Source organism: Mastacembelus armatus, chromosome 1 (genome assembly GCF_900324485.2).
Source record: "Mastacembelus armatus chromosome 1, fMasArm1.2, whole genome shotgun sequence".
In the NCBI taxonomy this organism is placed as follows: domain Eukaryota; kingdom Metazoa; phylum Chordata; class Actinopteri; order Synbranchiformes; family Mastacembelidae; genus Mastacembelus; species Mastacembelus armatus.
In genome coordinates, this window is record NC_046633.1 from 14545153 (window position 1) to 14557234 (window position 12082).

At 38.3% G+C, this 12082-nt stretch overlaps 1 protein-coding gene across 2 annotated transcripts in view; it reads left to right on the forward strand.

Annotated features, from left to right (window-relative positions):
• The window catches only part of LOC113127976 (ras and Rab interactor 2), a 29515-nt gene that overhangs the window by 3844 nt on the left and 13589 nt on the right, over positions 1-12082 (forward strand). For both annotated transcript variants that reach the window (XM_026302956.2, XM_026302957.2), the window contains exons 2-5: positions 3784-3911; positions 10229-10323; positions 10590-10788; positions 10883-10997. In XM_026302956.2, coding sequence (XP_026158741.1) covers positions 3843-3911; positions 10229-10323; positions 10590-10788; positions 10883-10997 — 478 coding nt within the window. In that variant the 5' untranslated portion in view covers positions 3784-3842. The remainder of the gene's footprint in view (positions 1-3783; positions 3912-10228; positions 10324-10589; positions 10789-10882; positions 10998-12082) is intronic.

Sequence of the window (12082 nt, forward strand, 5' to 3'; positions counted from 1 at the left end):
ATAGAAATCTTTGGATGAACACAACAATGTATGAGAGTAATAGTCATTGATTAGGATTATATTTAAATTATGTTAGACATAATGATAATTTAAGATAATAATCCAGTTCATATTAATCTTTTACTACAGGAAAAGGAAATACTAAGGAAATTCCATGACTTTGTTGTAGATTTCTGACAGTTGTCTGTAAAACAGACTTTTATAATGAGATAGAAGGATGCTTTTCAATAAGCAAGCACTTGGGTTCTTAATTTCTAATAAGAACACAATGCAATAATTCATTGGGTCTGCAGTCATAAATGTTAATACAGTGTTAAATAAATTGATTTAAATTTTGGTCCAGATGGTCTGCAGCTTATTTTTAGAATGCAAATAGGTGAACAATCCATCAAATCAATGTAAAACACTTAACTAAAATGACAAGGAAAACAATGGAGGAGGATAAAAACCAAAGGGGTTTGGGCAACCTAATAGTTGTTGGCATATGACCATTAATGAATGAGTTACTGCAACTACTAACTAACACCGGCTAAAGCTTAGAAATCAAGTGTGAAAGTTGTTTCTGAAATTTAAAAACAGTAAAAGATTTTGAATTATATAGAAAGAAGAAGCCTATGAGATCCAGCTGAAGGCCACACAGCATTAGGTTATTGTTTTCTGTTTTTGTAAAACTTGATACACCATTTATAAAAAGTACCTTCTTTGAAAGTAGCACCTATTAATCAATGCATACTTTCATGTATAGTATATGAAAGGACACAGATACAAATGAAGTTCAATACAGAAAATATTTAAATAAAGTTGAACATTAATCATTAAGTATCACAGCCTTGTAATTTCCCATCAAATTGATTTTTTTTGTTGTCATAAAATATTTAATGATGATACTGAAGAAGAGCCAAATATATCAATGTCAGTGTTCACACGTCTGTCAAACACTGAAGCAAACACTGAAGCTTTTCATTACACTGATATAGGACAGCACAGCCTCACAGCTAGAATGACCCCCACAGGGAGAAAATTAGGGCCCCATGAAACAAAAATACCACAGGGCTTAATGAAGTCATGCTGTTGTTTTTTTTTTTTTTTTTAATCACCATTATGTAAACCAAAATCAGGTCTGTGTATGCGCAGGAGGGTCGAAGAGCCCCCTACTGTCTCTGTTTCTCTGTAGGATTCCTAGAATTCAAAAAATCGTGTTCATGTTTTAATACCTGCGTATCTCATATATGGTAGTGTTACCTTTTTGAACTATAAATATGTGTGCAAGTATATGTGTTAGGAACAATGTGTCCGTGGTGCAGTGCCAGGATGTTTATGATTTGTAGAGAGACGTTGCATGTGTGTCTGTTTACTTGCAGCTGATGCTCACAAACAAACTGACAAAAACACACATGCATGCGCATATAGACTACATGCAAAGAGAAACACTGTGGTCCTTGTGCAATGACTGAACATAATACAGTTGGAAGTTAGGAGGTTGATGTGATCTTGCTGTTTTGATGAGGAGAGGGTTCTGGACAATCCCACAGTTCATTTTGGGAAGTAGAGCTGTGAGGAGGGGGTTGGAAGGTTCCTTCAGTACCCAGCATCCTCTCTGATTCATCTGATGTTCAAATCCAATGGATTCTTTATTCCACTTTCACCTATTTGTGAAAATGAAACCATAATGCCTGACTCTTTAAGATTTGAGTCAAGAAATAGTCTTGGTGCAGGTCACCAAATTTGTAGGTCAAGATTTAGGGCTAGGTCACTGGCTTGCTGTTTGTTAGTGTAGAAACTACTGGCTTACTTTTGTAATTAATTAATTGGTGTAATTTGGATGGAATGCCATGGCATTCACTGCAGATATTCGTCATGTTTTATTGAAACCTGATCTTTAGAATTAAATGTCCTCACAACTAATGGATGGAATGGCCATGAACATTGGTGCATTGCTCCCATCAGGATACATCACGAAGACCTTGGTAATTTAACTAATCCCTGTGATAGACTGGCAGTTTAACCAGGGTATACGTAATGTAATCTGTATATTCTGCTACTTGCCCTGTGTCAGCTGGGATTGGCTCCAGTCCTCGCACGCCCCTGTTGCTAAAGGATGGATGGATCACGAACTGACCTTTCATGCATCAGTCTGTACTCTGTGTTCACTGTTAGCATACCAACATGCTAAACTAACATAACGTACAGCATAACTGCTAAGGATTAGTATGTAAGCTTTGTTGTATTAAGCATGTAAGCATGTTGATGTTAGCATACAATTTCGGACGAACCTGTGGCTAAATACTGCCTCACATATTGTGTGTAAAATTTTGTTAACATTTTAGAAAATTTTAGAAAACATTAAAAAGAGTTACTTTTTGTAAGTCTCTCAAGCCCAAAACAAGATCTTTGAATTGTTTTCTATAACACAGTCCTTACTGTTGTAGTTACATGTCAGCAAACTGGCATCTTCCTGGTTCCCCTGAAGCCCCAAGCACTGTACATTGTCAAATGATTTCGTAATTTTGGTACAAATTTGTTTATATCACCATAAAAGGGCCATATTTCATAAGTTAGGAACAGTTAGTATTGCTGGTTGTTTTCTAGGTCTCTGTGCATAATACAATCAGTTGTCTGTAGTGAAGCTGATGGGGACTTGAAGGCAAAAGGAGCCCAACAAAACTGCTGGCCATATCAAACAGTGTGACCCTAAGTGGAAGGCAAAGCAAATATGTTATGTGTATTATTTCATTGGAGTTCTGAAACAATGTGACTTTACCTCTGTAGCATGCTGCTTGGTTTGCCTTCTTTTTCTGCTGTCTGGGGAACATACTGCAGTAAAGTTTGACCACAATGAGCACTTTAGACTTTCACTTTTGTTTCCCTTCTGCAAACTTTCCAGTAGGTGAACAAAAACATCTCTTTAGAAATGGTCACATTTGATTGTCTGAAACCATGCTGTCCTGATCTGACCCACTGAACTTTGTGCTGTGTTTGTCAGCTGTCTTTTGTTTCCACCCCCTCGGTCTCTGATGGTGTGGGGTAATGTCTTCCTTCCTATGTGAGATAAAAGTGCATGCACGTATGGACAAATAAACAGAGCATCTCCATGGTATTCGAAGACTGTGAACCTCTGCCAGGAATCGAAGGGCTGGCCTAATAGTTTCAGCCTGGCTGGAGAAGATTGTTGAGAGAGAGACAGAATGAGTAGGGTGGAGGCACAAACACACAGACAAAGAGATAAAGATGAGAAAAGAGAGGCCAAAACTGAGTTTGGAGAGAGAGAAACATGTTCAGTGTTAGGGGAGAGGGTGATCTTCTTATTATTGTTTGTATACATTAAATGTGTGTAGGCTTTCACATTTTTCACAACTTAGCATAGAATTGAGCATTTGGAAGTGTGTTACCAAAGGCCTAAAACTGTGTTACGATGGGTGGGGAAGAAGGGCAGATGTGCTGGAACCAAAGCTCTCCCAGATGGAAAATTACTTATTTATGTATGAGGGCATGGGAAAAAAATAGCAAAGAGAACAAGTGAGAATGTGAGAGAGGGAGGAAACACGAGAGACAGGTAATGAGAAGACAGTGTTTTAGCCAAAAATAAGCTGAAGGCTGGAATGAGATAAGAAAGGACTGAGGTAATTATTTGAGAGAAAGGGGGGGGGGTAAAGAGAGACACCGAGTCACACTGAAAGCATTACAGCAGACCAGTATGTCCATAATACTATGGCCAGAGTAGGAATTTCCTCAGGTTGTGCCACATCACAACCATCTCAACTGAAGTCTGTTTTTGACCCACAGATTTTTGGCCTGTGCAGATGCTGCCCTAGAACCAAACACACAGCCAGATAGAAGACAACATGGCCTGCAGCTCACCGCCCGGTAATCCCCCCATCAGCCGCATGGACAGGAGCAGTAGCTTTTTTAAGGTAACAGCTGAAGGATGATGTAGCTGACTTTCCAAAAATTACTTTGAAATGTAAAACACATCACTTCCTGTGAACCAAAGTTGCAAACACAAGGTTGAATCACTATTGTTACAGTGCTCCACAAAACCAAAACCCTGTTATTATATCTTTGCTCACAATTCCCTTAAAACCTGAATCTGCCATATGTTTCACCATTTACAGAAATGTAATAAAACTACAGAATTGTGTCAACACTATGAACAGCATGTAAAATGTCAGTTTACGTTAGCTGACGAGATAGCCACACCTAACCTTGGTTGAAGTTAAATTACACACAGTACTGTGCAAAGCTTTAGGCACTTCAGATGCCTTAGATTCGTATTCATCACACAATCCCATCTGGGAGGTGTCTGGTTGGTCCAAGACATACAGCCACAAAGAAGTAGCTTTATTTAAAACTAAGGAGAAGTAGTGCTATTTAATTGGATTGTTATTCTAAATATTGATTTAATTTAGGGGGTTTCTTTTTGCTGCACTTTCTATGAAGTTAAGTGATAAAATTTAAAATTAATTACATTATTTTTGAAAGCACCTTCAATTTTTCAGGACAGTACTTTTATTAATTGACACGTTAGTAAATTATTCCACATAAATGAGGCTCGTAGAAGTTAATTAGTCCAGATTGTGGTAAGAGAATTTATGCCCTCGGAGACCATTTTATCCGTGGTTCAAATTCTTCCATTATTAGTTCTGACTGAGCAGATACCATTATATGTTCAGGAAATGTCATAGAGTCTTGATTGATGAAACATAAAAGTGGAGCTGTTTCTTGTTGGTTTTCCCTTCACTTTCTGCTATATATCGAAGGCATGCTGAAACTGAAGAATACCAGCTGCTCTTTTTGGAAGCTCGACAGATACACTCACAAGCGTAATAAAACTCTCTTTTCCTTCCTTTAAGTTTCTTTGCTCCCTGCCTCTCTTTCTCTCTCACTCCCTTTCATCTCTCTCTCCTCTCTGTTTCTTTTTTGTCTCTTCTTTCTCTTTTACTATCTTAAAGTACACACACACGTTCTAAATCTGTTACTCAGCATTCTTGGGTTATATAATATAATATAACAAAATATAAGCTATACATATATATATTTAACCAGCACTTTCAGTCCAGCTTTGATGCTTAAAGGCACAATGGAGGCTCAGATATTTGGAGTAATAAATGTATAAAAATGAAATATCTCAAAACCAAAACAGGAGTTTGACCTGGAGTGCAGCCCAACATAACACTAGCTCCTGAACACACAGCAGCCTGAGTACTCTAATTTAAGCTAACACAAGCAATATCACAAATGTATCAGTATCACATACCAGTGAAAAAATGAAGTCTTTTGAAGCCATTCACACCAAGACTATATTATTTACGCAGCACAATACAGGTTAGTTGCCATTTTCTTACTCTCAAGCTAATCTAATCTGTAAAACAGCAGAAAAGCTTATAAAACACATAAAACATCCTATGCTCTGTTACAAATAACTTTTAAGAGCTCATATACTTTGTGCAGTTTCATCTCAAAGGTTACTATATTACTTTACTATATTACTGTTACTAAACAGTAATATAGATATACTAAACTTGCTGAACTCTGCAGTGTTTGCAGTCTATCTGTTAGCTTCAACCCAAATGGTGTGTTTGTTTCCCCCACACAGTGAGTGGTGGAATAATTGTCTTGCTGTGTTGACAGGATACTGTGATCCTGATTTGGGGATTTATTGTTCTAAATCCTACATGTTGTAGAAACTGAGAGAGGGAGCCTAGTTTAAGCTTATTAACAGATGTAACCTCTGCCTAAATACTGCTTTTTTTGTTGGAGGTAGATAAATATAGGTTACGGGTGTTTAACCTCATCCTGAATGTGAGGCCTCACCTCAGACAGCAGGTCAAATGGCTGTTGGCTGTCCACAGTGTAAAAAGCATAAAGCAGTGGTTACGTTTCACCATGAATAATAATCTGTGTACATATAGGGTAAAGACTGATCTAAGTTATATTATTAATACAAGTAACTCTCATAAACCCATATTTTATTCACAATAAAACATATCAAATGTTTAAAATTAGATAATGTACCATTTTAACAAAAAAATAAGGTAATTTTGAAATTGATGGCAGCCACACATCTCAAAGAAATTGGGACAGGTCCATAATTACCGCAGTGTAGCATCCCTTCTTCATTTAACAACAGTCTGAAAACATCTGAAAACTGAGGAAACCAGTTGCTGGAGGTTTGGGAAAGAAATGTTGTGCTATTCTTGCCTGTTATAGGATTATAACTGCTCAACAGTCCTGTGTCTTCTTTGTTGTATTTTTCATTTCAAGATGTGCCAAATATTTTCAGTTGGTGAAAGGTCTGGACTGCAGACAGGCCAGTTCAGCACCCAGATTCTTCTACTACGAAGCCATGCTGTTATATTCAGCAGATTGTCCTGCTGAAATAGGCAAGGCCTTCTTTGAAAAAGACATTGTCTGGATGGGAGCATATGCCGCTCTAAAAGCTGGACATATCTTTCAGCAGTAATGGTGCCTTTTCCAGTGCAAGCTGCCCATTCCATAGGCACTAATGCACCCCCATACTATCAGACATGCAGGCTTTTGAAGTAGGACGGGGTATTGTTAAGGGCGTCACGATATGATATATACGAGCCATGATGTGATATGTACCTCGATACAATGTGGTACGATACAGTTTGATACAATACCAATTTGATAACAATATATAATGCCATATATTGCAGTACTCCAGTACTTAAAAATGGTGCACCACTGATATAATCTTATAATAAGCAGGCCTATTACATTAAATCGGTAATTGAGTAGACAAACTATTTGACGATCTAATCTCTTGATCTATTTGATGAATAATCTCATAAACTATGATCATGAAAATAAAAGACATGTCAGTGTTCTTACATTCAAATTCACCATAACATTAAAAAAGTGCCAGTCTCAGCTCATGCACAGAAGATTTCAGTCAGTTGTGTTCTTTGTTACTGAAGTAAAATGTAGAATTTGGTGTTCCAAAAAACAACAAAAGGGGTATTCAGTTTCCCTGGAGTAATTACATAGAAGCTTGTAAGGGTGCGTTCCCTATTGAATGCACCACGTGAACGTGGTTCTATTGATGAACTGTTATCTTCTCTCTTCATCTGCTCTGCTGCAAGTTTGCCTAAAAGCTGTTAATCCATTTTAACATGCATTCATTGATGCATGATTGCACACTGATAAACTTAAATAGTACCTCACAAAACCAGGTTTGGGTCTGATAAATGGAAAATTGGTGCTTGAAAATGGTGTGAAAAGTTATTCTTGGTCTTGTGGATTTCATAAGCCCAAGAAGCATGTGTTTTATTGTGATATGTATAAAAAGGTTACAGCTTATACCTGGCTGCATATAATAAGTTCATTCAGCACAGATGAATAGTTCCAACCACCACAAAAACAGATGATGACCTGAGAAACAAAAACCCAATGTTGCCTCACTTTTAATTTCCTTTGCAGCTTTTTCCATCCTCGCTACCCCTGTGAAAGCACTCTCTGTATGTGTTAAAACCAAACACATAGTTTTCCATTGACTCCAACCATGGCTTTAACAGCAGCACATGCAGAGAATCACTTACTCTACACAGATATCCTTATGGATACATATACAAGTCTTAAAGGGACTGAATAAAATTTTGTGTGGTTGTACTTGTATGTCTAAACACTTTTTAAGACCCAGTAAGTTTTAAACCATGGCAGTGTGGACATGTTGGGAAAGTGAGGACATTTTTGGTGCTTATTTTCATCCCAGCTGCAAACCACCCCAGTGCACACTGCAGGTCCTGGCTCAATGCAACTAATAGAACCACATCATCTGCAAAGAGCAGAGATGAGACCCTATGTCCACCAAACTGAAACCCCCTTCAATCTATGACTGCACCTAGAAATTCTGTCCATTAAAATAATGAACAGAATCGTTTACAAACGGCACAAGCCAACCAAGCTCGATAGGACTCTTTCTTCAGCCTAAGGGCATCCTTTACTTCCTGTGTCAACCACCAGGATCGAGAAATTCTGCCATGACAAGCACAGATGAGCTTATGGCCACAGCTCAGTTCAGCCGCTTCGGCAATGGAGGCATGGAACATAGTCCGTTCAGACTCAATGACCCCAGCCTCCCCCAGGATGTGTGAAAAGCTCTGTCTGAGGTAAGAGCTGATTACCTCTTGTACAGGGGCCTCTACCAGACATTCCCAAACACACCCTCACTATGTGTCTGGGCCTGCCTGGTCCGTCCAGTGTCCTCCTCCACCACTGAATCCAATTCACCACCAGGTGGTGAGCAGTTGACAATTCAGCCCCTCTTTTTACCCGAGTGTCCAGAACATTCAGCCAGAGTGCGTTGAAGTCCCCGAGTAGAATCATGGAGTCCCCACTTAGAGAACTTTTCCAATATCTCCGTCATTTGGTGCATAAGCACAAACGATAGTGAGAGCCCGAAGGTGCAGGGATATAACCCTCTCATTCATTTCTGCTGGCAACATTTGTACAAGGATTATGTAATTGTTAAATATGAAGCGACAAAAGCATAAGTAGCATAATGCAAAATATAAAATTTGACAGACAGCGGTGAGAGTCGTTTAACTCTCAGAATGAAATGGGGAAAAAAGCGTATATCCCAAAATGTCTAATTCCTTCTCGGCCCTTTTCATGCCAGTGAATACATGCACCCAAACAATAATAAAATAAAATGGTTAATTGAATTCCCACAGTAAGTGTGGGGTTTCTCTTAGTGTGAGATTTGCTTTGCTTCAAGCCATTTGTAATCTGTTTATTTATTTATGGTACAAAAGTGCTGTAAATACTGTTATCCGAAGTGGTAAAATCAGCCTGTGAGATTATTGTTTGTTCCTTAGAAGGGCTAACACTTTATTTTCCAAATGTTTTCCTCTTTATTCCACAACTTTGACTATTTGTAGCATGTGGTTTTTGGGATTTTGACAGATTTTGATAGGGAAAAATGACACTTCGCTGGGTGAGACTGCTGGCTTTCCATCCCTTTATAGGTCAGCTGTCGAGACTGTAATAGCCACCTTCAACCAGGATTTAGACTGAGCACCACCAGTTTGTGTTTAAATTATACACTGCCATTCAAAAGTTTGGACATACTTTCTCATTCAATTGCAATGTAAAACTGCCTAACGGGTAGTGTACATTTTTCAGTTCCACAGTAATCCTGAAGCTAACTTGTGAACTTGTGTTGTGTTATAGAGCTTTGACCTGGGGGGAGGGGGGGAGTCTGCGGCTTTAGTCGAGCTGGCTCCACTTAGTCCTGCGAGCTGGGAAGGGGGGGCTATGGTTACTATTGTCTCGCCTGGAGTCCTGATGGTGAAGAATAGTTTGTAAAAGGATGTCTCCTACTGGTTAAAGTGTGTAAAGGAAACATTGCTTGGAGGCGAAAGTGTTCATTAAAAATAAAAATATAAAGACATACAGTTTTTTATTTTGTATTCATATATTTTACCTCAGTTGCCTGAAAAGGCTGGTCTTTATTTTTTGGTGCTCTGTGTTCATTGTTGTTTGTTTGACCCAGATCATCAGTGCAGTGTGTAAATTTCGACATCTGCTCTGTTATGGTTGAGGAGGTCCCTGAGTGATCTAAAATGGAACCAGAGAATGTGAGAAATGCCAAACAAAACAAGACAACATGCAAGCAATTTGTTGCCTATTTTAACTGTTTTTTTTTTTTTTTTTCATATGTTGTTAGTCCTTTTTGGAGGATAGAACTGTGCTGATTTAGGATGAATTCTCCATTCATATTTTTCATGACTCTAGTTGACATAATCCTACACATTACTAAATCACTAATCTACTAATCACTGCTACTGTCTATTCTGTTGAGTAATTACTTCTAAACATGGATTTATATGGCAATAGTGACAATTCATATTTTTGTCAGTCTGAAAACAGTGCAAGCATTCCTTCCTGCAGTATTACAACTGCAGAGACCACTAGGAAATGTCTCAGCACTCTGCGGATGTTGATGTGAGTTATTTTTTGACCATACTTTGCCTCCATGTTTCCTGCCATGAGGAAATGAAGCTCACACACAGGAAAAATGACTAACCATTTCCCTGTCTTTTGTTTGAGTTTGACTAGTACAGGCTGTCCATCCCAAAGTCTCAGTTTCTTACTTTGTAATCAATGTTTGAGAAATGCTGTCGGTTTCGTTTACTGCTCTTCTCCCTTCTCTTCTCCTTTGTGTATTTACTCATCAGTTTAAGCCTTTCGTTCTGTCATCTTCCAGCTCATTGACACATTTGCATCTGAGATCTGCGATCTGAAGAAGGAGATGGTCCAGACCTCTTCGACTACAGACAAGAATCCCAAGGAATTACAAGGGTAAAGCAGTTTTCCATACTTTTCTTGTGCTCTTAAAAATCTTTTATTCATCTGTCAAATCTGTTTTCTTACTGATCATATCATTGTTACCTTGATGATGCAGAATTTACAGTAAATTTCCATCAGCTTGTTTTGCATAGTTTCTTGTTCTCTTAAACATTTCCTGCAACAGTATTTTTTAAATACATGTTTAATTTAGTACTCATATTCGCCAGGAGATGGCAGAAATGTTATACCCGACCTCTGTTTCTCTGTCACTCTCCTAGGCTGGAGAGTGAGGTGAGTGGAGTTTACCTGATGCCCCCCAACTGTTGCAGGGTGATGGGAGAAAGGGATTCTGGCTATGACTCCTTGAGAAGAAGGATGAGTGTGCTGGACAGGCTGAGTCAAACCCACCCGGTATGGCTACTGCTGGCAGTCAGTGAAACAGAAGCCAGTCGCATCCTCTTCAAACAACCACCAGGGGTGAGAAGTTACCATCCAGAGATTCAGGTGTTACCTACTAATATTGTCTGAGAGTGTTTTATATTTCATGTCTTCTAATTCCTTTGTGGTGCAGGTATTCCTGGTCAGGAAGTCTGCCACTCTGCAGAGAAAGGTTCTGTCTGTGCGTCTGAAGGAGGATCAGTCAAGATCTCCCATCTGCCACTTCCCTGTCAAAGAGAGCCAGTACAGTAAGTTACAAGTCTGTTTTAAAGTATTAAAGTATTCCAAATTGATTTTAAGAATATGTTCAAGTTTTGTTCAGGAAATTATTCCTTTTAATTTAAAGCAAGTAGGAATTATTTGCAATATCTGGTATTTCCAACACAGGCAAATAGGTTACAACTTATACAATATTTTACATCAACAATTATATAACCAAGCCGTTTTGGTGATGTTAATTCATGTTAACATAGACGTTCTAATAGCCTAGATATTCTTTCAGTTTCCTTTGGTCACCTAATTATGTATCATTCAACCACAACCACCTCTGAAGTCACACTGTATTCTAAGTCACAAAGTCTTAAATTACATTTCCTGTCACCCTTGGCATGTTGTGTACAAATATAAACCAATGCACAAATGAGAAATGGAAGGGTGGCTTGGGGAGTGTAGCTCGAATCCATGTTGATTCTTAAGAGAAAAACTATAAATTTTCTTCTTTTGGTGTAACAGTCTGATAGAATTGATATGCCTGTGATGTGGATACAATAAAACAACTCTGCTCTTTGAACTTAACCTTTAGTAGGAGCTGTGACCTGTGTCAGTCATTTAGTAAAAATAATTCCTAAAAATGTTCATTGCTAATAAAATTAGCCATGCTGTTGAAATAAAATGCCACAAGAGTGCTCTAAGATAACTTTATTCTAGCATTTAACAGATTAAACAGTTAAATTATAATTTAAACTTTAACAACACTTATAATATTATACAGTAATTAGTCCTACATGTGCTGTGTTTGTTACTGGGATGGACCTTTGGCAGTGCTGAAGTGTGATGACATACCAGCTGTGGATTTTCCCTGCTGAAATGACAGCACACATGGGAGGGAAAGAATTGCCTTTGACCTGGTTTGCCTTTGCAGTGGGTCAGCTGTTCTGAAGTTAGCATTCTGCATGAACTTAACGTTGGTTTGAAAAAATATTACACACCAGTCCATTTTAAAGTCACTCTGTACATTAATATACACATTCTTTCATAAAACAAAGCTAGACTTAATTATGAAGGATAACTGGAGTCTTTGAATGTGTCTTTATGTAAAAACCGAAAGTTGAAA